The sequence below is a fragment of the Lynx rufus genome, unplaced genomic scaffold, assembly GCF_022079265.1.
Source record: "Lynx rufus isolate CCGP_SWC_20201006 ecotype Redwood Valley unplaced genomic scaffold, mLynRuf1.p SCAF_8, whole genome shotgun sequence".
Taxonomy (NCBI): domain Eukaryota; kingdom Metazoa; phylum Chordata; class Mammalia; order Carnivora; family Felidae; genus Lynx; species Lynx rufus.
In genome coordinates, this window is record NW_025814896.1 from 100,612,507 (window position 1) to 100,639,469 (window position 26,963).

The 26,963-nt window shown below is 42.4% G+C and overlaps 1 protein-coding gene across 1 annotated transcript in view; it reads left to right on the plus strand.

Moving 5' to 3' along the window:
• The window catches only part of USP39 (ubiquitin specific peptidase 39), a 34,837-nt gene extending 14,791 nt beyond the window's left edge, over nt 1-20,046 (plus strand). Inside the window, exons 6-13 of the mRNA XM_047068365.1 lie at nt 1,066-1,291; nt 3,076-3,153; nt 4,367-4,434; nt 5,144-5,332; nt 9,478-9,620; nt 15,814-15,949; nt 18,377-18,463; nt 19,539-20,046. Of these exons, the coding sequence (XP_046924321.1) occupies nt 1,066-1,291; nt 3,076-3,153; nt 4,367-4,434; nt 5,144-5,332; nt 9,478-9,620; nt 15,814-15,949; nt 18,377-18,463; nt 19,539-19,586 (975 nt within the window). The 3' untranslated portion in view covers nt 19,587-20,046. The remainder of the gene's footprint in view (nt 1-1,065; nt 1,292-3,075; nt 3,154-4,366; nt 4,435-5,143; nt 5,333-9,477; nt 9,621-15,813; nt 15,950-18,376; nt 18,464-19,538) is intronic.
• Nucleotides 20,047-26,963: the final 6,917 nt, after the last annotated feature.

Below are 26,963 nucleotides of genomic sequence, written 5' to 3' on the forward strand. Positions count from 1 at the left end.
GAGAGAGAGGGAGACACAGAATCTGAAGCAGACTCCATGCTCTGAGCTGTCGACACAGAGCCCAGATTTTAATGTGCATTTGAGAGATGGGAGAAGTTTGGCCTCCAGATAGTTATCTCTGCCCTAGCCAAATGGAATGTTTGGATTCCTAGCTTTTAATTCCTATGAATGCAAATATAGTCACAAACCTGATTAGAATAAATGAAGGAAATTATTAAATAAGTTGGTCAGTGAATAGGGACTTGAATTCTTTTTTATAAAAAATTATTTATTTTTAGAGTGAGAGAGTGCACAAGAGAGGGAGGCAGAAGGGGAGAGAATCTTAAGCAGGCTCCATGCTTAGTGCAGAGGCTGATGCGGGGCTCAATCCCATTATCCTGGGATTATGATCTAAGTTGAAATCAGGAGTTGGATGCTCATCCAACTGAGCCACCTAGGCGTCTGAATACTTTTTTTCTTTTTTTTTTTAAACTTCTTGGTTGGGTTGCCTGGCTGGCTCATTTGGTGGAACGGGTGCCTCTTGATCTCAGGGTTTTAAAAATTTTTTTTTTTTTTCAACGTTTATTTATTTTTGGGACAGAGAGAGACAGAGCATGAACGGGGGAGGGGCAGAGAGAGAGGGAGACACAGAATCGGAAACAGGCTCCAGGCTCTGAGCCATCAGCCCAGAGCCCGACGCGGGGCTCGAACTCAGGGACCGCAAGATCGTGACCTGGCTGAAGTCGGACGCTTAACCGACTGCGCCACCCAGGCGCCCCGATCTCAGGGTTTTAAGTTTGAGCCCCATGTTGGATATACAGATTGCTTAAAAAAATTCTCTAAAATAAAAAAAATAATAAATAAAAAACTTCATATCCAAAACAAAGTATCTGCACAACTGGACTTTATGTGAAACTTAGTACAGAGGATGTTTCTATAAAAATGTGAACTTTACACCTAAGCATTTCCTTTTGACTCTTTGAGGCCATCTCAGGCCTGGTTCTATAAGAGCTTGGCTCCCAGGGTTGTGCATGGGGGCCCTTCGCAGGGGCTCTGGATTAATTGGCTGGAGTATTTGACTTCCAGGCTTTGTCTAATGTTCCTCCTCTCCGGAACTACTTCCTGGAAGAAGACAATTATAAGAACATCAAGCGTCCTCCAGGGGATATCATGTTCTTGTTGGTCCAGCGTTTTGGAGAGCTGATGAGAAAGCTCTGGAACCCCCGAAATTTTAAGGCACACGTGTCTCCCCATGAGATGCTTCAGGCTGTTGTTCTTTGCAGCAAGAAGACCTTTCAGATCACCAAGCAAGGTAAGGAACAAGTCATTCATATTTTTTCTTTTTTTTTAAACCTTTTTTTTTTTAAATGTTTATTTTGAAGGAGAGAGAGAGAGAGCGCGAGCGTACGAGCATGAGTGGGGGGAGGGGCAGAGAGAGGAGGAGACACAGATCCGAAGCAGGCCCTGGGCTCTGAGCTGTTAGCACAGAGCCCAACGCGGGGCTGGAACTCATGAACCATGAGACCATGACCTGAGTTGAAGTCGGATGCTTAACTGACTGAGCCACCCAGGCACCCCAGTCATTCATATTTTCTGATGTTAGGGCAACAAAATTAGTTTGATGAGCAAATTTACTTGTACTTGCTGTAAACCTTGTAGTAACCAGGTGAGTATCCAGTTCATCATATGATTATGTTCCTGATTCTTCTTTCATCAGCCTGCCCTGTTCAGAGTCCTGAGATTTCAGCTGGATAGAAAGTCTGTCATATGTAGTAAACTAAACTGTACGGTTCTGGGGGAAAACCAGGAGGCTGGGAAAGGTGCCAACCCTTAAGCACTTGCCACATTTGTTTCTCATTTTGTCATGTTGCAGGCTAGATATTCCAATGACCTGTTTTGACTGTTTTCATCCCTCCAAGTCCAAACAGTTATTGCCATGTGAGTAAAGTGGACACTGTAGCTCTTACTACCTGGATTTCATACAGTGTCCTCTGGCCTCATGTCAGTTTGTTCATCATCCATTCCTGTTGCTAGTAGGTTTTAAGGCTGCAGGGATAAGCAACAGTTTTTTTCTTCCAGGAGCTCCCATTCTAGTGGGGAAGATAGTTTTGTAAAAAGGTGAGCACAGGGTGGTAAGTGCTGTGATTGAGGAAGGGAAGTATGCTCTGGGAGGGAGCGTGGAGCAGGGAACCCTGGCTGAGCATATGGGAGGTCGTATGGAGTTAGAGTGGAGGAAGAGCTAGCTGAGTTCCAGGCACAGAGGAGATAGGTTGGGGCTGGGCATTCCAGGTTAAAGAGGACACTGCCAACAGGAGCATGGATATGCCAGGAACAGACACAAGGCTGCCAGTAGCCAGGTGCTTGGATTCCGGGGGACAGTGTGAGAGCTGAAGTGGAGGTGCGAGAGAGGGACTGGATTGTTGGGTTTATGTGCCACTAGAAGGAGATGGGTTATATCCTGACAACAGTGGGGAGTCAATGAAGGCTTTTAAGCCAAGATGTGATGTCAGATTTAGGTTTTATTTATTTATTATTATTATTATTATTTTTTATGTTTATTTTTGAGAGAGACAGAGACAGAGTGTGAGCAGGGTAGGAGCAGAGAGAGGGAGACACAGAATCCGAAGCAGGCTTCAGGCTCCGAGCTGTCAGCACAGACCCCGATATGGGGCTGGAACTCACGAGCCATGAGATCATGACCTGAGCTGAAGTCGGACACTTAACCGACCCAGCCACCCAGGCGCCCCACAGACTTAGGTTTTATAAACAAGATTCTGGCCAAGGAGTGATTTAGAGGGGAAATTCAATACTGGCTTTTGATGGGTGGTGAGATACACATTTGAAGTAGAGATGATAATGGAAGGTCCTGGTTGGGTCAGAGATCCCAGGGAGAGAGCAAAGAGCAGAAGACTAAGAGCTTGACCTTGAGGAGTGCCAGCATTTAATGTCCAAATAGAGGAGGACGCCCAGAGGACAGGATGGTGTTGCCTGAAAGGAAGAAGGAATACCAGGAATGTGGCATCATGCCAGCCAGCGCATGGTTTGGACTATACTAATTTGCAGCTTCAAAATGCCTCACCCTTCCTTCTTTTCCAGGGGATGGAGTTGACTTTCTGTCCTGGTTTCTGAATGCTCTACACTCAGCTCTGGGGGGCACAAAGAAGAAAAAGAAGAGTAAGTCATGTTATTTTGTAAAAGGGAGCTCTTTTTTTGTTTGCTTCCTTTTATAGGCACTTTGCAACTTCCCATCCTTTTCTTAACTTTTTATTTTTTTGTGTTAGGGTAGTGTCTGTGTATACATGGACTAAATTTTATTTCTGAATAGGTTCCTCTCCATTTTTAAAAATTAGGATATGGTTATATCCAATGGCATGTTTAATACATGGAAATAGATATAATAATGCTCTAAAATCCTGACCTAGTTCCAAACTGAGGGGCTGGGCAGCATGTTGTCGACTGCTAGTCTCCTGGCAGTGCAAGAGTTTATGTGAGGAGGACTCACTGCATGGTTTGCCTGGCTTCTAAGTTGACTGGTAAAGCAGAGTAAAAGCTAGTTCCTTCCCCTGGGCCTATACTTGGGAGAAATGAGGCTTGCTTCCATATTGATTCTCAGACTTTAAGTCCGATGGTCTCTTAACATCCATGTTGGCATAGCAGTAGTTAGACAGTTTTCATGAATGCCAGAAATAGTTGTTAGCTTAGAGAGTGCTGAGCTAGATAAATAATTTTGGAGACCTAATGCAGCTTTTTCCTTGTCCTTTTTCTCTGTTCTGCTGGTGTTAATGTTTATTAATGTGGAATTGTGGGCTGATGCTCTTCCAGATGGCCCTGCCACCTCTGCCAGGTGTCTTCAACCTGTGTACATCCTCTGAGTTCTGTAACTTGTGTCCTATTAGGATTCTAGAACCCTGTTGTACTTTCTGTCTCAGTGCTTTGGTTCTGTTCTGCTCTGTCCCTCAGTCTGCATTTTTGTTTTATGTCCAGTGCAGGGTGGACTTTATCTTCCTTTGCACACAGCATAAGGTTATGGGAAAGTCTTTGGATGTATCTTGTTTTGCTTGTGATTTTTTTGTGATTCATAAGTCTCTAGGGTTTATAAATCATTCATTTCATTCATTCATTAAGATGCACTTAATTTTTCTCCTATGGTACAGGCCCTGTGCTAGAGGGTATCTTATGGAGAAGGCAGACACAAAGTAATTATTTACACAAATAATGGTGAAGGTACCATGGTGGTATATGTTGCAAAGGTACTTCTGTGTTTACTGAGAGCTTTGAGTCTTAGCTGGACAATGCTGGTTTATTTCAGAAATTTAGAAGTTAGGACTATATTCTGGAAATGCTTTCCAACCTGACAGAATTTGCATTTTGATTTCTGTTTGTACAGCCATTGTGACTGATGTTTTCCAGGGTTCTATGAGGATCTTCACTAAAAAGCTGCCTCATCCTGATCTGGTGAGTGGCGGTTGAAACTGACTCTTGGCCTGATTTATCTTACCTGAGGGGATTCAGGGTTGACAGAGAGAGGCTTAGAGGTCTATCAAGGCCTCTTGCCTCAAGATGAGGTTCTACAAAAACGCTTGTCAAGTGACAGCTCCTCGGGCTTTTGTTGCACCAGTGTGCTTAAGTTGGGTAGTTACGGTAGGGTAAAAGTCTTGCTGGTTTAAGTGGTCTGGCCATTGGGTGGTGCTGGTGTGATTTTTCAGAAAGCTCAGATAAGCTTTCTAGATCATCTAAAAGGGTTTTAAATAGTCTAGTATTTAAATACAATCTCTCTAGGGTCTTCTGGGTGGCTTAGTCAGTTGAACATTTGACTCTTCGTTTTGTCTCAGGTCGTGGTCTCAGGGTCATGGGATTGAGCCCTGTGTCAGGCTCTGCGCTGAACATGGAGCCTGCTTAAGATTCTTTCTCTCTCTCTGTCTCCCATGCTTTCTCTCTCTCTCTCTCTCTCAAAAACTTTAAGAAGCCATCTCTCAGAGGATGGAAGTCCCTCAGTGTTTGCATTACTCTACCCAGGCAGCGATGCTGTCCATGAAATGCCCAGTCTCTTGGGCGCTGTCTTCACTCCGATACAAAATGAATAAAAACATTGTTTCTTTCTGTGTGTATTGGTATGCATACTGCTCACATTCCTTCCCTCCTTTTTCTTCTTCCTCATTTCTAGCCAGCAGAAGAAAAAGAGCAGCTGCTGCATAATGATGAGTACCAGGAGACAATGGTGGAATCCACCTTCATGTACCTGACACTGGATCTCCCTACCGCTCCCCTCTATAAGGATGAGAAGGAGCAGCTCATTATCCCTCAGGTGCCGCTCTTCAACATCCTGGCCAAATTCAACGGCATCACCGAGAAGGTAGTCCATTTGCACAGCTGCCCTGCTGATGCTCCTTTCTCTCTCTGGACTTTTTTCAGTTTCTTTTTATAGTTGGAAGTCACCACGTTTGTGGAATGCATTTATTATAAAACGTATTGTGTGTATTGAGCCTTCCAGACTCCACGCTGTTTCTAGCTGGTCACCCCAACTCTTCGCTTGATTGGCAGTGCCCTCTCTTACACTTCTCATATGTTCCTTTCAGCCATCCGCCTCTGGGTAGGATGGAGAAAGGAGCGGGTATTTAGGATAGAAGAAATTTTAAAATCTTTTAAAAAATGTAGTGTCAGTATTCAAGTGGAAAAAAACAGAGCTAAAATATAGCTGAAATAATTTGTTCTTACTATCATATTACTTTTTATTAAGTTAAAAGTGTCTTCTTATCTACTGAGTTAACTGTTTCTCGGTTTAATTCCCTTCTTTATCTAGACAAATTTAATCCTTTCTGTTCTTTACTGGGAGAATTTTTTTCACCTGATGTCTCATTCCAAACCCGTTCTGCTCTTTCTCTTCATTAGTTAAGTTTCTTTTGTTTTCAGATATTAAATAGCAACAGAAAACTCACTAAACTAAAAGAGGAACTTTATTGGAAGGCATCTCTTGAAGGTCTTAGGGAGACTTGAACAGAGCAGGACTTGGGAAGGACAGAACTAGGGTGACAGGGTTCTCAGAAGTGGCGGTCTGTTGATTGTCCCTTGCACAGGCTGCCATTACCTTACTTCAGTTGCTCCAAGGCCCAGCCTTCTGCTACTCTGCTTCAGGATTCCTAGTGGGTTGAAAGGCCCACTTGAATCCGGTGTCCTTTCTGTTCAGGGATCCTGTGAATCAGGGCCTTTCCTTGAAAAGGCGGAATTGGGAGCTAGGCAGCTCACGCCTAAAACACGCCTTTACTAACCTCCATCTCTGTTTCCGTTCAGTATCCAAGTCCATTGTCAGGTACTGTTAGCAAGTTTAATAAGCAAAACAAGCCCTGGATATCCTTGTACAGTGGCACCTGCCCATGTCACACCCACACACGTGTGTGCACACACATGCTCAGAGATTGGTAAGATGTCGAACGCTGTCTTTTAGAGACTCATTTTGGGATGGTGAAAGAGAGACCTTAGGGTTTGTAGTAGCTCAGTTTGTTTATTTTATGGTTTTAAGTGTCAGAACCAAGAATCTAGACTCAGATTTTTCATCTGACTTTTTCAGCCATGCTACTTGGTCCCTCTTATCACTGTTTGTTCAAATTTAAGTAATATTAAGATTCCCATGAACCCTCAGTATTGATTTAAATTTATTCTTTTTTTTTTTTTTGCAACGTCCTTATCATTTATATCTTTATATTTTAAGGTGATACCGTATTTAATGCATATGTACAAATTTTATTTTTTTTCTGCTTATTTTTTTACATCCAAGTTAGTTAATATATGGTGTGATTAAATTTATTCTTCTATATTAACCACCTTAGTATGCATGTAAATGTTGGTATAAGCTCCTTACACCTACAGCTTGTAAGCAAGTATGAAATTATAACAAGTTTACAATGTAGACAAAACTTTGAGACCAATAAAATTGATTAACAGTTCTATTACAATGTAATATGTAGTCAAAGCCAAATCGTTCCTTGCTATTTGAATGTAGTACTGATGTCCATGGTGAAAGTCTTTCCTCAGGCTTTCTCAGGAACTCCTGAGAAACCTTTGTTAAGTTAGGCCGTGACATCATTTAGGTATTAAATCCTTCGCTAGTCTGAGAGATGATTAAAAAGAATGCTTATTTATTTATTTAATTTAAGTTTTAGTTAATATACAGTGCTGTATTGGTGTCAGTGATTCATCACTTACATGCAATACGCAGTGTTCATTATGAGTGCCCTCCTTAATACCTGTCACTCATCTAGCTCATCCTCCACCCATATCCCCCTGTCACCCCTCAGTTTGTTCTCTATCATGAAGAGTCTCTTGTGGTTTGTTTCCTTCCCTCTTGAAAAGAGTGGTTTTGATGTCAACTTGATCATAGATTCAGATGTGGGCAGTGAAATCTCTTAGCATTTACCTGATTAAAAAAAAGTTTTGCTTTTAATACAGTGTTTCATTTCAACCACACAGAGGTTACTTGATACCAACAAAAAAGACATTTTTTCCAGTAGTGCTTATACCCTTAGATAATCAAAGATTTACCTGAAAGGTATAGCTATGATGTGTGTACTAGAGACAGAAAGCTTATTTCTCCAGTGCTCTCAGGTTATGTATCATGTGACAAGGGAACTTGATTTTTAAAAAAGTAATAGCTATATTGAGATATAATTCATACACTATACATTTAACCCACTTAAAGTTATATAATTCAGTGGGTTTTACTGTATCCACAGACATGTGCTACCACCACCACAATTAGTTGTAGAACATTTTCCTCATTAGTGTTTTCATTACCCTTTGGTTACCAACCTCCTCATCTCCCCCAACCATAGGCAACTACTCATCTACTTTCTGTCTCTGTGGATTTGCCCATTCTGAACATGTCCTGTAATGGAATCCTTGTAATGTGCTCTTCTGGGATTTGCTTCTTTCACTTAGCATAATGCTTTCAAGGTTCATCCATGGTGTAGCATGTATCACTATTTCATTCCTTTTTGTGGGCAAATTAGATCCCATTGTATGAATAGACCATATTTTGTTCATCCATTCATCAGTTGCTGGACATTTGGGATCGTTTCTACCTTTTGGCTACTGTGAATAATGCTGCCATAAGTATTAGTCTACAGGTTGTTCTGTGAACATGTTTTCATTTCTCTTGAGTGATGATTAAGAAGTGGAATTGCTGGGGGGCGCCTGGGTGGCGCAGTCGGTTAAGCGTCCGACTTCAGCCAGGTCACGATCTCGCGGTCTGTGAGTTCGAGCCCCGCGTCAGGCTCTGGGCTGATGGCTCGGAGCCTGGAGCCTGTTTCCGATTCTGTGTCTCCCTCTCTCTCTGCCCCTCACCCGTTCATGCTCTGTCTCTCTCTGTCCCAAAAATAAATAAAAAACGTTGAAAAAAAAAATTAAAAAAAAAAAAAAAAAAAGAAGTGGAATTGCTGGGCTATATGGTAACTCTTATGTTTAGCCATTTGAGGAACTGCCAGACTGTTTTTCCAAAGTGGCTACACGATGTTGTATTCCCATCAACAGTGTATGAGTGCTCCAGTTTGTCTACATCTTCACCAACACTTGTGAATTTACAACACTTGTGAATATATCTCACACTTGTGAAGTACAACACTTTGTATTTCCCTGATGACTAATGCTGTTAAGCATCTTTTCACGTGCTCGTTGGACATTTGTATATCATCTTTGGAGAAATGTCTATTCAGGTCCTTTGTGCATTTTTAAATTGGGTTGTCTTTATTATTGAGTTGTAAGAATGCTTTATATAATCTAGATACTGTTCCTTATCAGATGTCTGATTTTACAAGCATTTTCTCCTCTTATATAGATTGCGTTTTCACCATCTTGATAGTATCATTTGAAGCACAGAAGTTTCAAGTTTTGACGAAATACCATCTAGGTGTTCTTTTGAAGCGTGTGATTTTGTTTTCATATGCAAGAATAGATTGTCAAATGCTATGAAAATTTACCCTTATTTTTTCTTCTAAGAGTTTTGTAGTTTCAGTTCTTCCATTTTCTGGAATATCCTCATTGATGAAGGGGCCCTCACTGCTTCAGAAGTACTTATTCCATGGCAGTATGCCTCTACTGAATAGTCGGCAACTTCTTCCTTATTTTGAATTAAGTGATGCTCTCATGGTTTTGTTTTAATTCTGCAGCTTTTAACAACTCCTCTTTTTCATTTGACATTTTTGTTTTCCTTGTAGAAATGGATACCCACATTGCTATGGGTAGAATTCAGCAGCATGTTCATGTACTGGCTTAAACATGTTCTGCACTTGTATTTTAGGTAGTCTTAGTTGTGTTACTGTTCCTAAGACCTTAACATGGCTTCTGCAATCAGGTGTCTTCTGAATTCTTAAGTGTAAGGCAGAATTATATTTAAAAATCCAAACCAAAACAAAACTCCTGCCCCTGTCCTGATATTCCTCCTGCCCCTGTCCAGATACTCCAACACTAATTTGATAATTTTCTTCTCCCCCGTCTCTCTCTCTCTAGGAATATAAGACCTACAAGGAAAACTTTCTAAAGCGTTTCCAGCTTACCAAGCTGCCTCCGTATCTAATCTTTTGTATTAAGAGATTCACTAAGAACAATTTCTTTGTGGAGAAGAATCCAACTATTGTCAACTTCCCTATTACGTGAGTATTACCCTGCTTCTCTTACTCTCAGGGAGAGTGAGCCTAAATTTTTTATATTTTTATACTATTATTAATTTTGGACTGTCTTATTTAGAGATTGCTGGGAATAGAGCCTACATACACTATGTAAGTTAAGAGTTCTTGGAAGGATACAAATATTTCAGGGACCTCAGGGATAGAGGTCCCTAGAGGCAGTCCTTCCCTCTCCTCCTCGCCTGTTGCTTGCTGGAAAATGTAGTCTTTCCATATAGGGAAAACTGGATGAAAGCAGGGCAGGACAGGTAGGATTCTGCCTGGCTTCGAAGATGACCCCGAGTCTGTCCATCTGTTTGCTGGTCATTGCATCTTCTTGCATACTGTGGTTAGGCATGGACAATGGGGATTGTTCCAGATTTGTCTTGCCATCTTGGGGTCCTTCTGTCTTATTTTTTGCCAGGTAAAATCTGGAATGTGTTTAATTTCTATTGGTGAGAAACATAAATTTTGATGTATAGTCTTATTTTTAGTTTATCATGCAGTTGTCTCTTTATGAACATTTATGAGTATTTTAATGCAAACTGGGAGGAGTTGTACCAGATGCTTTTAATTTGCTACTTTCTAACTCAGAAATCTGCAAGATCCTTTTGGAGATAAGACAGTTGGTTTTCAGTTCTCAAGAGACATGGTTTTCATACTCTGAAGAAGGTCTCTCTGAGAACCCGGAGAGACCTGGTGGAAGGGCTAGCAGGAGGAAGTGTCTCTGTGTGCTGGCATTTAGGTAAAGAAGTCTCTGTGTGCTGGCATTTAGGTAAAGAAGAGTGGAGCCCTGAGGCACTGTCTTATTGAGAAGGATTTGGGTGGATATATGATAGGATTAACTTGTTGTTTAGCTCATTAGGGTTGTTGTTTTTAAACCTTCACAAAGTAGTTTGGGAGCTCTAATGTATCCATGCTCGTCCCTTCTTTTCTTTCTCTCTCCATCCCTCTCCGTTTCTCAGTTCCCCAAACCATATCAAGACTGCCAGTTTTCTCTTTTGAAAATGGTTCCATGGGGTGCCTGGCTGGCTCAGTAGGTGGAGCATGCGACTCTTGATCTTGGCATTGTGAGTTCAAGTCTCATGTTGGGTATAGAGATTACTTTAAAAAGTAAAATCTTTAAAAAAAAAAAAAAGAAAGAAAGAAAACGGTTCTAATTCTTAATTCTTTGTAGTGTTTAAGGGGGTAGTATCTGAAATTAAAGAGGCCTGAGTTCTGTACCATCCTAGCTTTGTGACTTTGGACAGGTCATTTGCATATTTTCTGGATTTATTCTCACATGGGTAAAATGAGAGGCTTGGTCTAGATGAATCCTACAGGTCCTTCCAGGTATAGCATTTTATTTTTCCTGGTTCAGAGATCACCAAGAATCTGAGTTGAAGAGAGGTAACTTTTGTAGTTAGCATTACAGGGGAATCTCTTACTTGCTTTTCCCACACTCTTCTTCACTAGCATCTTGTCTATGTGATAAATAGAGTGAAATTGGGGCCCATGAAAGCCAGCTCTCTGCCACCTTGAGTGGACCACAGAGAACCTTCCTTTGAAGGCCCATGTATTGGGGATTTCTTTCAGAACTGGACTCTTATGAATTGCCACAGTCACCAGTGTGTTCCTGGTAGCAGGGAGTGCTCTTGACTCCAGGGCAGTTCCCGGGGAGGGAGAACTATGTATTGATAATGGTTCTTGCTCAGTCACCACAGAGATATCATTACCCCATTGCTTTCTTTTATGTTGCACCTGGGGTATGTTTATTTGGCTACCAGTTGCATTTAGGTTTTTGGTAACTGACTTCAGTAGTTTGTCCTTTGGAAAGCTTACTTTGGAGAAGTTGAGAAAAAGGCAACTTCTTAACTAGTTAGCCTTTTAGAGACTAATTCTGGAAACCTGCACTTTAAGTACTTCATGCACTGTAATTACTTGTAGAGTAACATGGTTTACAGATTAGCCAGAGTTTCCACTTGTTGAAAAGGACCTTTTCTTTTCTTTTCTTTTCTTTTCTTTTCTTTTCTTTTCTTTCTTTTCTTTTCTTTTCTTTTCTTTTCTTTTCTTTTCTTTTCTTTTCTTTTCTCATTCTTTTTTAAAATTTATATCCAAGTTAACATATAGTGTAATAATTGTATCAGGAACAGAATTTAGTGATTCATCACTTACATATAACACCCAGTGCTCATCCCAACAATTATCTTCCTTAATGGCCCTTGCCCATTTAGCTCATCCCCCCACCCAAAATACCTCCAGCAACCCTCAGTTTGTTCTCTGTATTTAAGAGTCTCTTATGGTTTGTCTCCCTCCCTGTTTCTACATTATTTTTGCTTCCCTTCCATTATGTTCATCTGTTTTGTATCTTAAATTCCACATATGTGTGAAGTCATGTGATATGACTTGTCTTTGACTTATTTCGCTTAGTATAATACACTCTCATTCCATCCATATTGTTGCAAATGGTAAGATTTCATTCTTTTTGACCACCGAGTAATATTCCATTGTGTATGTGTGTGTGTGTGTGTACATACATATGTACACACACACACCACATGTATATATGTATACACACATGTATGTGTGTATATATGTATATATGTATGTATATGTATATATACATATGTATGTATACACACATGTACACACACATGTATGTGTGTGTACATACATATGTACACACACACACCACATGTATATATGTATACACACACACACCACATTTTCTTTATTCTTTCATCAGTGGATGGACGTTGGACTCTTTCCATAGTTTGGCTATTGTTGATAGCTCTGTGATAAACATTGGGGTGCGTGTGTCCCTTCAAAACAGCACTCCTGTATCCTTTGGATAAATACCTAGTAGTGCAATTGCTGGGTCGTAGGGTAGTTTTATTTTTTTTTTTTTTTTTTTTTTTTTTTTTTTTTCAACGTTTATTTATTTTTGGGACAGAGAGAGACAGAGCATGAACGGGGGAGGGGCAGAGAGAGGGAGACACAGAATCGGAAACAGGCTCCAGGCTCTGAGCCATCAGCCCAGAGCCCGACGCGGGGCTCGAACTCACGGACCGCGAGATCGTGACCTGGCTGAAGTCGGACGCTCAACCGACTGCGCCACCCAGGCGCCCCAGGGTAGTTTTATTTTTAATTTTTTGAGGAAACTCCATGTTTTCCAGAGTGCACCAGTTTGCAGTCCCACCAGCAGTGAGAAAGGGTTCCTTTTTCTCCACATCCTCTCCAACATCTGTTGTTGCCTGAGTTGTTAATTTTAGCCATTCTAACAGGTGTGAGGTCTTATAGTGGTTTTAATTTGTATTTCCCTAATGATGAGTGATGTTGAGCATTTTTTCATGTGTGTGTTTGCCATCTGGATAAGACTTCTTCTTTGGAAAAGTGTGTATTTTTGTCTTCCCATTTCTTCACTAGATTATTTTGTTTTTCAGGTGTTGAGTTTGGTAAGTTTTTTATAGACTTTTTATGCTAACTCTTTATCTGATATGTCATTTGCAAAATATCTTCTCCCATTTCATCGGTTACCTTTTAGTTCTGCTGATTGTTTTCATTGCTGTGCAGAAGCTTTTTGTCTTGATGATGTCCCAGTAGTTCAGTTTTGCTTTTGTTTCCCTTGTCTCTGGAGACGTGTCAAGTAAGAAGTTGCTGTGGCTGAGGTCAAAGAAGTTGTTGCCTGTTTTCTCATCTAGGATTTTGATAGCTTCCTGTCTTACATTTAGGTCTTTTATCCATTTTGAGTTTATTTTTGTGTATGGTGTAAGAAAGTGGTCCAGGTTCATTCTGCATGTCGCTGTCCAGTTTTCCCAAAACCATTTGCTGAAGAGACTTTTTTCCATTGGATATTCTTTGCTACTTTGTCAAAGATTAGTTGGCCATATGTTTGTGGGTTCATTTCTGGGTTCTCTATTCTGTTCCATTGATCTGAGTGTCTGCTTTTGTGCCAGTACCATACTGTCTTGTAGATTACAGCTTTGTAATACAGCTTGAAGTCTGGAATTGTGATGTTTCCAGCTTTGGTTTTCTTTTTCAGGACTGCTTTGGCTATTTTGGGGTCTTTTCTGGTTCCATACAAATTTTAGGATTGTTCTAGCTCTGTGAAGAATGCTGGTGTTATTTTGATAGGGATTGAGAAAAGGACCCTTTCCATACCTAATTTTTCTCCTGTGTTTTATTCCATACACATCTTCTTACTACCAGAGATCAGTCAGACTTGCACTGATTAGATGCCTTCTGCTCATTTGGAGATAGGGGTTTTGGGAGCACAGGTTTAAGGTTGCACTTCCAGCTAATGAGGTGTTTTCTAAATTGGACTGTTGTAATTGGGAGATGAGTGTGGTATGCTCCTTTGGCTAGTTTCTAAAATGAAATGATTTAACGTGTATTCATTCATTTTTGCCACTTCCAACAGTTTTGGTTCAGTCATGAAAACATGAGTATTGATACTCCTGAGAATTTCTCTAGGACTTGTTCAGACAAGTAAGCGTGGGCAGCTGTTGTTAAAGCTGAGGAGAAGGTACCATGGGAAGACAGCCCTTAGCATCCAGTAGGTGTTCTGGCTATCTGGAGTTCACATGGATTTCTTGGGACTCATATCTAAATTATCTTTAACGATAGGGGCGCCTGGGTGGCTCAGTTGGTTGAGTGTCAGACTTCGGCTCAGGTCATGATCTTACTGCCCGTGAGTTCACTGGCCGTGTGTTGGGCTCTGTGCTGACAGCTCAGAGCCTGGAGCCTGCTTCAGGTTCTGTGTTTCCCTCTCTCTGCCCCTCCCCCACTTGTGCTCTCTCTCTCTCTCTCTCTCTCTCTCAAAAATAAACATTAAAAAGGAAAACTTAAATTCTCTTTTAACAATAAATGTTGCAATCTGTATTGTACGTTGCCTGTAGAAATAAATAGCTATCACTAGCACGTAGAAAGCTATGTAGAGCAAAGATGCGGTTTTTGTATTTTGGACAGGTAGTATATTCACAGTTTATGTGACCACATACGTGGTCACGGTTACCATTTCTTGTGAATCCTTCAGAGATGATGTTATTGTATTTCATATTTTGAGTGGTGGTACCTCAGACAGCACCATATCCATTCTACAGAGATAGAAACATGATACAGTTTCTCTTACTTGTGTTAACTGTCATTGTGTCTCCCTGTTTAACTGTTGTTGGAAAGTTCTTCACAATTGTCTTTGTTCCATCTTCATAGTTAACATTTATCATAGCACTTTACTTTGCGATAACTGGTGTTTATGCTTCAGACAGTAGATAGAATCCAACAAATAAAACACGAAGGCAGATTTTATTCCAGATTCAAGAATGCTTCTCTATATTTGAAAGTGAATGTTGAGATATTAAAAATAAAATTGATATTTCTAAGTCCCAATTGAAAGAACCTAGTCAGTAGTTTCTTTTGGCAACCAAAACTGTAAATTAGGACGCTGTGGAGTAGCCGAGATGGGCCACATAAAGAAGAGAAAGCTGGGCTACCAAAGGAGGAGGAGAACAAAGCTGTTGTCAGAAGCAGAAAAGAGGGCAAGTGGCTCCCTTGGATCTTGCTACTTCTCCAGGGCTTGGTTCTGGCTGCATCACTTAGTCTGATTACCTTGAGTAAACTCCCCTTTTTGTACTGGAGCTACTGGTCTGCCTGGTTTGCCATATTGAAATAGTTAAAATGATCATGCACAGTGGCAACTCACAGAATCATAATGGCAGGCCCTTCACAGCCAGAGGCTAGGGACCAGGTGTCCCCAAACATTGTGGCTGCGGGATTCCTGGACGGGGCAGAGGGTAAGGTGTTAGACTTGGCCTCTCCTTTCATCTCACTGTCCCAGAGGAGATGGTGACGCTCATTCTCATATCACACAAGAGCCTTAGGTTGTGCAACCTGCTTAAACTCACACATGGCTCTGAAGGGGCAGAGCCCTCATTCCATTTCTAATCTGAAGGACTCTAGGCTGTGCCTTTTTAGTGGTTAGACGTGCTTCTAAAATGTACTTTTCCTGTAGAGCCAGTCTTTCTAGTTTAACTCATTTTTGTGGCAAAGTATGTGAATTTCCCCCAACCTGGGCTTCCATGGCTCTGCCAGCCTGCCTTGTTTCAGGTCCTAAACTAGGGTCCAATAACTCTGTGGTCCACTGGTGTAGGACAGCTAACCTCTGTATCCTTTGATCTTTTGGCTTTCTTTTCTTCATCACCAGAAATGTGGATCTGAGAGAATACTTGTCTGAAGAAGTACAAGCAGTACACAAAAATACCACGTACGACCTCATCGCCAACATCGTCCATGATGGCAAGCCCTCTGAGGGCTCCTACCGGATCCATGTGCTTCATCATGTGAGTGGTAAAAATGGCGGTTGTTCCTTTGGCATTTCAATGGGCAGCTCTCTTCAGTCTGTCCTCTCTTGACCTTGACTTTGGAGCTCTGCAAGTAATAGAGCTGTCAGTGGTGAGTTTCAGGCAGTGCTTCTCAATTTTGGCTGCACATTGGACTCACCTAGGGAGATTTTAAAATCCTGATGCCTGGGCCACTCCAGGCCAAGTACATTAGAACAATGGAATTTATGCCTGTTGGTTTTCACCTGGAATAGAGGTCAGGGATGCTGCTAAATATCCTACAGTGCATAGATAGCCCCCGTAACAATTAATTTATCTGGCTCAAAATGTCAGTCAGAGTTAAGAGACTGCATTAGATTATCAGGAGGTGGGAGCCAGGCATCATGATGTTTAAAGTTATGTAGGAGATTCCATTATGAAGCCAAGGTTGAACACCACTGTCCTAGACTAGAGCCTTACCACCTGAAGTGGAGTGAATCCTCTTTCTAGCAGCATTGACATCATATGAGAACTCACTAGAAATGTGGAATCTTAGGCTCCACCCAAACCAACTGAATCAGAATTCGCATTTTAACAAGACCCTCTGGTCTAAAGGCTTCCTTTCAGCTGAAAAAAACTTTTTTGAATTTGTCTCAAACTGAAAAGGATGAAACATGTACTTAAGATATATTTGGTATCAAACAGGTTATTAGCATAGATTGTTTTAATTTGATTAGTCGTCTGGGACTATGAGTTTAATAATAACTAGCTCTGTTTGTCAAGCATTTTACTGTGCACTAGAAAGTGTGCCAAGCGCTCAGTGTATGTTCATCTTATTTGTACTTTTAAAATACACCTATAAGACAGGTGTTAATGGTACCATTCTTTTCTATTTTAGCGTTTTTTAAAAAAAATTTTTTTTAATGTTTATTCATTTTTTTGAGAGAGAGCATGAGTGGGGTGGGGCAGAGAGAGAAAGAGACACAGAATCCAAAGCAGGCTCCAAGGCTCTGAGCTGTCAGCACAGAGCCCGGCGTGGGGGTCAAACCCATGAACTGTGAGATCATGACCTGAGCTGAAGTCAGATGCTTAACTGACCGAGCTACCCAGGCACCCCATGTTTATTTATTTATTTTGAGAAAGAGAGAGCCTGTGCATGTGCTAGAGGGGGAGGGGCAGTGACAGGGAGAGAGAGAATTCCAAGCAGGCTCTGCATTACCAGCATGGATCCTGACCCGGGGCTAGAACCCACGAACTGTGAGATCATGACCTGAGCTGAAACCAAGAGTTAGATGTCCTACCAACTGAGCCACCCAGGCACCCTACCTACCTTTTTTTTTTTTTTTTTTTTTTTTTTTAAATTACAAACCAGGAAACCTAGGCTCAGAGTTTGAGTAATTTATCTGAAGTTGATAGATTTGGGCTTTGAACCCAGATAATTAGTTCCACCATGTTCTTAACCACTACTTGAAACAGGAATGGGGACTTGATTACATGATCTTGAGCTTTAACAAAAGCTCAAGGTTTTGTATATTCTGAACTATTGACTATCTGGAATATCTGTAGTCTGTACTATCTGTCTTTGGCATTTCTTTGAAGTTTGGATGGATGAGGCAGGTGAGCTGCCAGAAGTGCCTCTGCCATAATCCAGAAACTTCTTTTCCCCCTTGTTTATGGCAGCATGAAGTAAGGTAGATTTTGCTGAATTTGCCGCACGGGTTTTATAGTCCAAAGGAAATGGGTTAGTATTGTGAACAGTGTCCATGAAGGACGCTTTTCTTGGCTGTTGCTGTGCTCTCTGGCATTGGGGGTGGGGATGTCTACTTTTAAGTTTTCCCAGTAGTTAACATTGCACCTGCTAACTGTGTCTAATCTAACATTTATGGGCAACAAGGAGTCATCTTAGGTGAGGAGTAGAGGGCTTCCTCTTTTTTCTCTTTATTGCCCATCTAAATTCTTTTTTTTTTTTATTTTTTTACATTTATTTATTTTTGAGAGACAGAGAGAGACAGAGGACAAGTGGGGGAGGGGCAGAGAGAGAGGAAGACACAGAATCCGAAGCAGGCTCCAGTCTCCGAGCTATCAGCACAGAGCCCAACGCGGGGCTCGAACTCACAAACCGTGAGATCATGACCTGAGCCGAAGTCAGAAGCTTAACTGAGTGAGCCACCCAGGCGCCTCTCCCCATCTAAATTCTTAAAAGTGTTGGGATACTCCACTGTACTTCGAGGAATCCAAGGCAGACATTGAGTTTGCCAAGATCAGCACCCCAAGAACTCTTTAAATTGAATGATGGCAGCAGAAGTCATGCACCCTCTTAATATGACTCTTGCTGAGTGATAGTCTAGTGGCTGTTCAGATTTTTCTCGCTTTTTGCTGCAGTCTTTTCTTTTTACACCTTTTGGTTTGAAGGAGCAGACTAACCCATTTCTTCATACTTTTTTGCAGGGGACAGGCAAATGGTATGAATTACAAGACCTCCAGGTGACTGACATCCTTCCCCAGATGATCACGCTGTCGGAGGCTTACATTCAGGTGGGTTGGGCATGAACTTGGTGAGTGTTGAACAGATGGGGTGTGAGGCCGGTGAGAGGAATGATGTGAGTCAAGGCAGGAAGTGGGATTGAGTTAAAGCCTTGGTTAGACTGGGTACCTGTTGGGATGCACTGAGGAGTGAGGTGGGGCCAAGATCAGATGGCCCTGAGAACCCAGGAGTGATTGTCAGAAAAGAGAAGGGCAGGGAATCTTAGAAGATTTATGGATGAGCAAGGGGGTTATATGTGTGGCTAGGTTAGTTTTACAGAGGTATGTGATTTGGTTTCAAGGAGGAAGAGCTTAGAATCATCAGGACACCCAACTAGGAGTCGGCTCTCAAGCTTTCCCCAGCATCCTAAGTCAAGTTAGCACTCTTCGTGACCCCATGCGCTTTCTGCATGTCTTTACTAGAACACCAACCTTATTTTAACTGTCTTCTCTATTGGATTGAGAACTCGTGGAGCAGAGTATCTCTACTTCTTATAACTGTTCTGGTACCTAACAAAGAAGGAAGACTGAGACTAAGAAAAAGCAATAGCCTTATAAAAAGGAAGGGAGACGCTTTTCATTCTAGAAATAAGTCTTTTTTTTTTTTTTTAAGTTTTTAATGTTTTTATTTATTTTTGAGACAGAGAGACAGAGCATGAGCAGGGGAGGGGCAGAGAGAGAGAGGGAGACACAGAATCTGAAGCAGGCTCCAGGCTCTTGAGCTGTCAGCACAGAGCCTGACGCGGGCTTGAATTTATGGACTGTGAGATCGTGACCTGAGCTGAAGTCGGACGCTTAACCAACTGAGCCACCCAGGCGCCCCTAGAGATAACTCTTTCTTTAATGACTTTGTCTATGGTTATAGGCTTAATTATGAGTTCATTTTTAGAAAGTGAGTTTGGGATGGAAAGTGAGGAGAGAAGCAAAAGGGAATTTTCTGAAAGATTATTACGGGTTAGTTTCAGGGGACATACAGATATGGAAGTGGAGGGACAGGTTGTCCATTGCTTAGGGTAGGAGAGGTACTTGATAGATATGTGTGGATGAATGCCAGCTGCTATATGTCTGTTGTATTAATTTCTTACAGATTTGGAAGAGGCGAGATAATGATGAGACCAACCAGCAGGGGGCTTGAAGGAGGAGTTTAGGGCTTTGCTCCCTGGGGCTTTGGCTGAAGATGTAGTAGTATCAAAGTTATTGCTGAACGTAGGCTGACTGGCACATTCCCTGGGCCAACCCGTTTTGTGGGTTCTGGTTCACATCAGAGCGTCAGAGGGGCCCACCCACCTGGGATGGCTCTGGGCTGCCACCCGGCTGCTCTTTCATCAGGTGATTATAGATCGATGCTCCTTTCTCCTTTCTGTCTAGCTCCCCCTAGCTTCAGCAGGCCAGAACTCTTTTTACAGATGTGTGTAATTTATTTCTGGGTATCTGGGAGTAGCTGAAGGACCAGATAATATCTTCTAAGCATCAGAGCCTCAGGATTCTAGGAATAAGAGCATGAAGCCAGCAACATCCTTCTTCCATCATAGGTATTTTTCCCGTGGTTCCTGATGTGTTTTTTGGAGTGGATTAAATGTTTTCCTGTTTTTAAACCAGCCTCTTGTTTTATATCCTTCCCTTAGGCTATTTATCTGCTTGCGGGTGCTTTGTCATTTGAGATGCAGTTTGTCTCTAGGTAACAAAATAGCTGACTAAAAGCAGTGAGTTATTTTGCCTAGCTCGATGTCTGGAGGTGGGTGGTTTCAGCCTACAGTGCAGGGGTGTGTGAGGGAGGAGGGAAGGAAGGAAGGTAGGAAGAGCATCTGACTGCAGTACAATTCTGAGAAAGCCTCAGCCAGGCCAATGGGGAGCCCAGAGCAAAGAGTGCTGGTCAGAAGAATGATTCAGAGATGGCTTTCTTCAAGTTCAGTCATTGATTAGGAACAGTCTGGAGAAAGGTTCACCTTCATTTAGTTGTATAAACTGGACATTTATGCAGGAGTCCTCCTCCCCCTGCCCCCATTTTCCTAGTCTAATCTATTACCAAGTCCTGTCGATTTAATCTTGTGTCTCTTGAATCTCCCTACCCTCATCAACTCTTCCACTGTCTAGTCTGAGCTAGTGCCACCTTAGTCCAGGTCCAGTTAGAAGAGAGAAACCATACAGTAACTTGATCAGGGAAAGCTTAATTTCAAGAATTATTAACTGTAACCGGGGATTGAAGTAACGAGGGATTGGCTGGTAACGAGAACTCTGAAGAATGTAGGAATAGCAGGTATAAGGAACAGCTGCTACCTGGGGCTGACATGGTATCTGAGGCTGAGATCCAGATCTTGCTGAACGTCTGACGGCTGGAACCTGTCAGAGGTCTTTCTAGTGCGTTTATGGGGAGGCGTCTCACTCCTCTTCCAAACTACCTGAGGAGGAGAAGAGTGCTGGGTGAAGCTGGTGTGTACCGTAGGAGCCAGGCACCAGAGACTGCGAGCACCACGACAGCCTGCTGCTGGAGAAGGCTGCACGTGTTGCTTTCGAGTGAGCACGCTGGAACTGGGACACAGAGCCCTGTGTTCCTGTAGGCTGTCTCCAGCACCCTCTTTAGACAAAGCATTGATGGCAGCTGGCAAGGAAAAATCTAAAGGGCTCGAATTCACCTTCACAGAGCAGGCGAAAAGGGTTGAATTTGGAGTTGAGAGGCACTAAATTGGTAATAGGTACAGTCCACCCCTCGATGACTCAGCTTCCATTTACACTCTTTTATGCACATTTGAACTCCTATGCAACAGCAGGAAAACAATTCTGTATTTCTGCCTAACAAAAAACTGCTCCCCTTCTTACAAGTGAATAAGTTTTCAACCTTTCCCAAAATGAGACGTCCTAAGAGTCCTCTATCAACCGATGGCTATATCGGTTACTCTTCCGATCCAGTCATAGTCCCACTGAATATTCTGTTACCTAAAGACTAAATTGTGAAGTTAATTTCCAACACGTGGTTTATAAAATGAAAGTGGAGGGGCGCCTGGGTGGCTCAGTTGGTTGAGCGTCCGACCTCAGCTCAGGTCACGATCTCGCGGTCTGTGGGTTCGAGCCCCGCATCAGGCTCTGGGCTGATGGCTCGGAGCCTGGAGCCTGCTTCCGATTCTGTGTCTCCCTCTCTCTCTGCCCCTCCCCCATTCATGCTCTGTCTCTCTCTGTCTCAAAAATAAATAAATGTTAAAAAAAAAAAAGTGGAAAGGAGAGAAAAAATGGTTTCCATCTACACATTATCATGTATATATAACAAGCAAGTAGAAAATACAGTTACAGTCAGTATTTCTGTAACAGGGCAAAGGCTGCAATTGATATGCATACTTCTTCCATTCCTCCTTCTGAATCTAGTCTGCCCTCAGCCCGAGCCTGAGCTGGTTGGAGCTGTGTACGTGGGAGGGTGACCCAGATCTTTAGTCCCTAAGGACCTGACTAATCATCCTGCCCCCCCACCCCCTTTGGGTTGCTGTAGTTTTCTGTTAACCTTTACTACTGGACATAGGCCATCTTGCCTGCATTTTGTAAGAGCAACCCAATTTTATCTTGGGAATCAGGATCAGTCACTCTGACAAGGCGATGACACTCTCCACCTGTCCCTCCCTGCCCCCCCCCCCCCCCCGCCTAGTTGGGTTAGTAGCATAAGGAGCCCCAAATGTCCATGTGATAGTCTGCTCTTCTGAGTGGAACCATTATTGTTTTCTCTGGTGGAAGCATTTCTCTCTTGGGAATGAAGATCTCTAAACAAGTAAAGCTTAAAGTTGCTGGGACAGAAGCAAAAATCCTGCAAGGTTGTTAGGTGTAAAAGAGGAATCACACCAACATCCACCCATTTTTTAGATCTATGTATTTTGGTGATGGGGGAGAGAGCACCGTATAATGAGTCAAAGCATGTACTGCATCCTGTAAGGTGAGCACCGGCTGGTATTGTAGCCGAGTTTTCAGTAAGCCATTCTACCTTTCAGTGAGGCTAGCTCCTTCCAGATGATAGGTGTATGTGTTAAGTCCAGTTAAATCTATGGACATGAGCCCATTGTTGAGCATCCTTTGCTGTGAAGATAGTTCCTTCACCAGTTGCTGCATGAAATGCCAAGATGGTTGATAAGGCATTCTGAGAATCCATGGGATGGTGTTGCTGCTAGAAACATGGGCAGGGAAGGCAAATCCGTATCCAGAATGTGTTTCTATTCCTCTGAGGACAGATCTCTGCCTCCATAACAGAGGGTATAATCAGCCTGCACCAGGTAGCTGGCTGATGCCCACAAGGAATAGTGCCATACTCACTGTTAATTCTTGCTGTTGGCAAATTAGATATTCAGAAATACTGCTCAGGTCAGGGGGAGGGGAAGTCTGTGTTGTTGAGCCCACGTATAAGCCTCTGTTGGCACACAAATGTGGTATATGTTGTCTCCAGAAGCAAAAAAAAAACCCAAAAAACAACCCTACCAAACATTGGCCCTTTTTCTTTGGACCTGCCCGGACAGGTGGTAGGGTTGTGGTGACAGGTGCTGTGAAGTACAGCAACCTGTCTTTCACAAAGGAGGGGATAATTTGTTATACTCTAGACCACACTGTAGACCCCAGAAACTTCTCTGAGGTGGCAGGCCCCTGAACTGTTCTAGGGTTAAATCTCACTCTCTTGTTTGCTTATGTCTTACTAAGATACCTAAAGTACCTGGGGCATCTGTGTCTCAGTTGCTTAAATGTCTGACTCTTGGTTTCAGCTTAGGCTATGATCTCATGGCTCATGGGTTTGAGCCCCATGTCAGGCTCTGCAGCTGGCAGAGCGGAGCCTGCTTGGGATTCTTTCTCTCTTTCCCTCTCTCTTGGTCCCTCCCCCACTCGCACTGTCTGTCTCTCTCAAAATAAATAAACTTAAAAAAAATACTTGTTATTTCCTGTTCTTCAGATAACATCATCATAATGTCAATAGTATAGTACACCAGTGTGATATTTTGTGGAAGTCAGGGTGATCAAGATGTTTGTGAATGGTATTATTGTAGAGCAAGAGAATAGACATTGTCCTGAGGCAACACTGTGAAGGTGTACTGTTGGGCTTGCCAGGTGAAAGCAACTATTTCTGGTGAGCTTTATAAACTGGTATGGAGAGAAAGGAGCCAAAGCAGCATGCCAAGGGCCAGGGGCAGTGCTGTGTCAGTAAAGATGCTGTATCTGGGACAATAGCTTCAATTGGAGTCCCCATCTGATCCATGTGACTTCTGCACAGGCCCTGTCATTCTAGTGTAAGCTCTTGCTAGTTTCTGTTTACAGTGGTCCTCTAACAGGTCTCATCCCATTCCCTTGTCCCCTCCCCCCAATTCATTCACACTTTGGCCAGACCAGTCCTTTAAAGCACACACCTAACCAAGTGTTTCTCCCCCATACCCCGATCTCCCACTGAAGACATTTTGTTGGCCCTTAGGATAAAGATGGAAGTCCTTAGTTTCTCAGCCTCACTTGGGAAGTTTCTTCTGGTGCTTGATCCCAGGCTCACTGTCATTCGTTCCATCGCTCAGATGTGCCACAAAATGCAGGCCTTTATGCCATCTGCTTCCTCTGCTAGGGGTGCTCTTTCCCTTTTAACTTGCTCTTTCTTCACCTCTCTGACCTCTCATACCTCCTCAGTACCGTTTATCTCTGATTGATAGCACGTATCACACCTGAGGTATTCGGTTTTTTTCCCCCTGTGATTCTTTGATTAGTGTCTGTCTTCCCAGCTAGACTCTAAGTTCCAAAAGGGCAGATAGGAACTGTTTCTTTTGTGCCCAGCCCTAGGAAAATGCTTGGTACTTGAGTTAGTTGTTAATGTTCATCGAGCAAATTATATAGTGCTAAGTCTGTGTTCTCCATACCCTTCTTTCACACAAATATTTTTCTCTCTTTAAACCCACCCAAGATGGTGACAATAGACACCATTCCCTGAAAGGGTGGGGACCACTGTCAGAGCTGACTGTCATGTTCTGTGTGCAGAAGCTTCAGGTCCTTTGTGGGTGACACGTGGCTTCCACCACTGCTGTCTAAACCAGAGTCATATGTTTTTATGACTGTGATCTCCACATTTGCTTCCACTTTTGGAGCCTTCAGGCTCTGGCTGGTCTGAACCATACATGAGAAAGAAGTGGAGTTCATGTTTTCTTAGCCAGAAGTCACAAAAAAAAGATAGACACGTGGAAAACACAACCTAAATATAAAAGACATGACAGGGTAAAGTTTGGGGGGGAGGGGTACAAAAAGTTGTTTAATTTATGAAAGCATAGGGACAGGACCCATGGGCAGAAAGAGCTGCCATGACGGTAAATTTTGCAACATGAAGTAAATAAATGAATATACCTGATATCTTTTTACTGACAAGACAATAAAAAGAGTATTTCCATGGAAAATTGGGCAAAAGCCCCAAATAGACATTTCATAAAAGGTAAAATGTAAATGGCCAATGAACATGTAAAAAAGTTCACTTAGTAACTGAAGAAATGCAAAGTAGAACAACCGGGGAGGTCATTTTTATATTTTAGATTAACAAAGATTTGAAAGATTGCTACTACTTAGCTTTGTTGAGAGTGGAGAAGGGGTACGCGTTTGCTATTGGGATAGAAATTGGTACAACTGGTGCAGAGGGGTAGTTCGGTAATGCAGCCTATATTAAAAGTAAAGATGTGCATAGTTTTTGTCCCCAAAAGTTCATGTCTTGGGATTGACTTCAAGAAAATAGACTAGTAAATAAAGATGTAAGAGCCAGGATTTTTATTTTCCACCACACTGTTGACAGTAGTTGTTTAAAAAAGGGAAGAGTTTATATCCAGAAAAAAATATATCATGGGGCAGTTACCAGTGATGACAGATGACTATTTTGACCTGGAAAGATGATTTTTATTTTATTTTATTTTATTTTATTTTATTTTATTTTATTTTATTTTATTTTATTTTACTTATTATTTTTATTATCTTTTAAAGATTAAAAAAAATTTTTTTAATGGTTTTTAAATTTATTTTTGAGAGAGAAAGAGTGCAAGTGAGGGAGGAGCAGAGAGAGAGGGAGACACAGAGACTGAAGCAGACTCCAGGCTCTGAGCTGTCAGCACAGAGCCCAGCAGAGGGCTTGAACTGATGAACTGTGAGATCATGACCTGAGCTGAAGGTGGACACTTAACTGACTAAGCCACCCAGGTGCTCCTTAAGATTCTATTTTTAAGTAATCTCTACACCCAGTGGGGTTCAAACTCACAATCCTGAGATCAAGAATCACACTCTCCACTGACTGAGGCAGGTGCCCCCAAAAAGATTATTTTTAAATGAAGAAAGCAGTTGTTCAGTTTACAAAGCAGCATGTGTAGGATGTTTCCATTGTTGTAAATCTGTTGTGTCTATTTTTGTGTATGTGCAGAGAAAAGTTTGGAATGGCCTATAGTAAAATGTTATAATGATTGTGTTGTGGATTTTAAATCTGTTATTAATCAGGGGGACATAAAAGTAACTGTCTTTATTTCTTTATAACTGAATTCATTTTGGCTCTTAAGCCCCCAAAATGTAATATTTCCATTTGAAGGTGACTCAGTTCCTTGTTTAATAGTCAGCTCCTCTTGGGTTCCTAACCACTGGATCCTCCTTCCCTTTTCTCTGGGAATGATTTACCAGCTGCCCGGTCATGAGGAGAGGTATTGGTGATGGTGCTCTCCCTGGTCCTCTAGGTCTCCCTCTCCATGTGCCTCCTCTTCTCAAGGTCCACAAGATCTGTCAGTGCTTTGTCCCCAGTCACGGGCTCTTGTGGGCCCACCATTTTGTCCAGAGCTGATTTGGATGGCCTCTTGGGCTATGGGGGTGGAGTTGCTCTTCTGTGTCACTGCAGGGAGCACCCTCTGAGGCAGTCCTCAGGCCTATCTGCCTAGGTCCCTCTGTAAGGCTGTGTTTTGTACTCTTTCTAATCTCCTGTTGGAGGCAGCCTTCTCTAAAGGACTTGTGTTCTCCTCATGCTGCACCCTGGAAAGTTCTCTCTGCTCTTAGGCCCCCACACCTCCTGGGGCTTCTCCTTTCCCACCCTGCTCTGGGGGTGCAGGATACTGGGTGTGTCTCAGGGACCCTCTGAGTCTCAGCTGTAGCCACTTCCTGCAGTTCTCTCCTTCCACCGGCTGCTCGATTCCTGACCTCCTGTTGAATGAAGCCTCCTCTTCCATTATCAGGAGCTCGTTCCCACGCTGGCTTCAGTGGTAAATTATTTTGTTTATTTTTTAAACTGTTTATTTATTTATTTTGAGAGACAGAGAGAGAGGGGAAGGGGCAGAGAGAGAATCCCAAGCAGGCTCCGCACTGTCAGCACAAAGCCCGATGTGGGGCTCAAACCCTCGAGCCGTGAGATCATGACCTGAGCCGAAGTTGGACACTTAATCAACTGAGCCACCTAGATGCCCCTTTGGTGGTAAATTATCAATGCCTCACCTCCTTCATGCTTTGTCTCACCGTCTTCACAGCCAAGTTTTTAAAAAATTTGAAACTCTCTTCTCTTATAGAAGAGAGT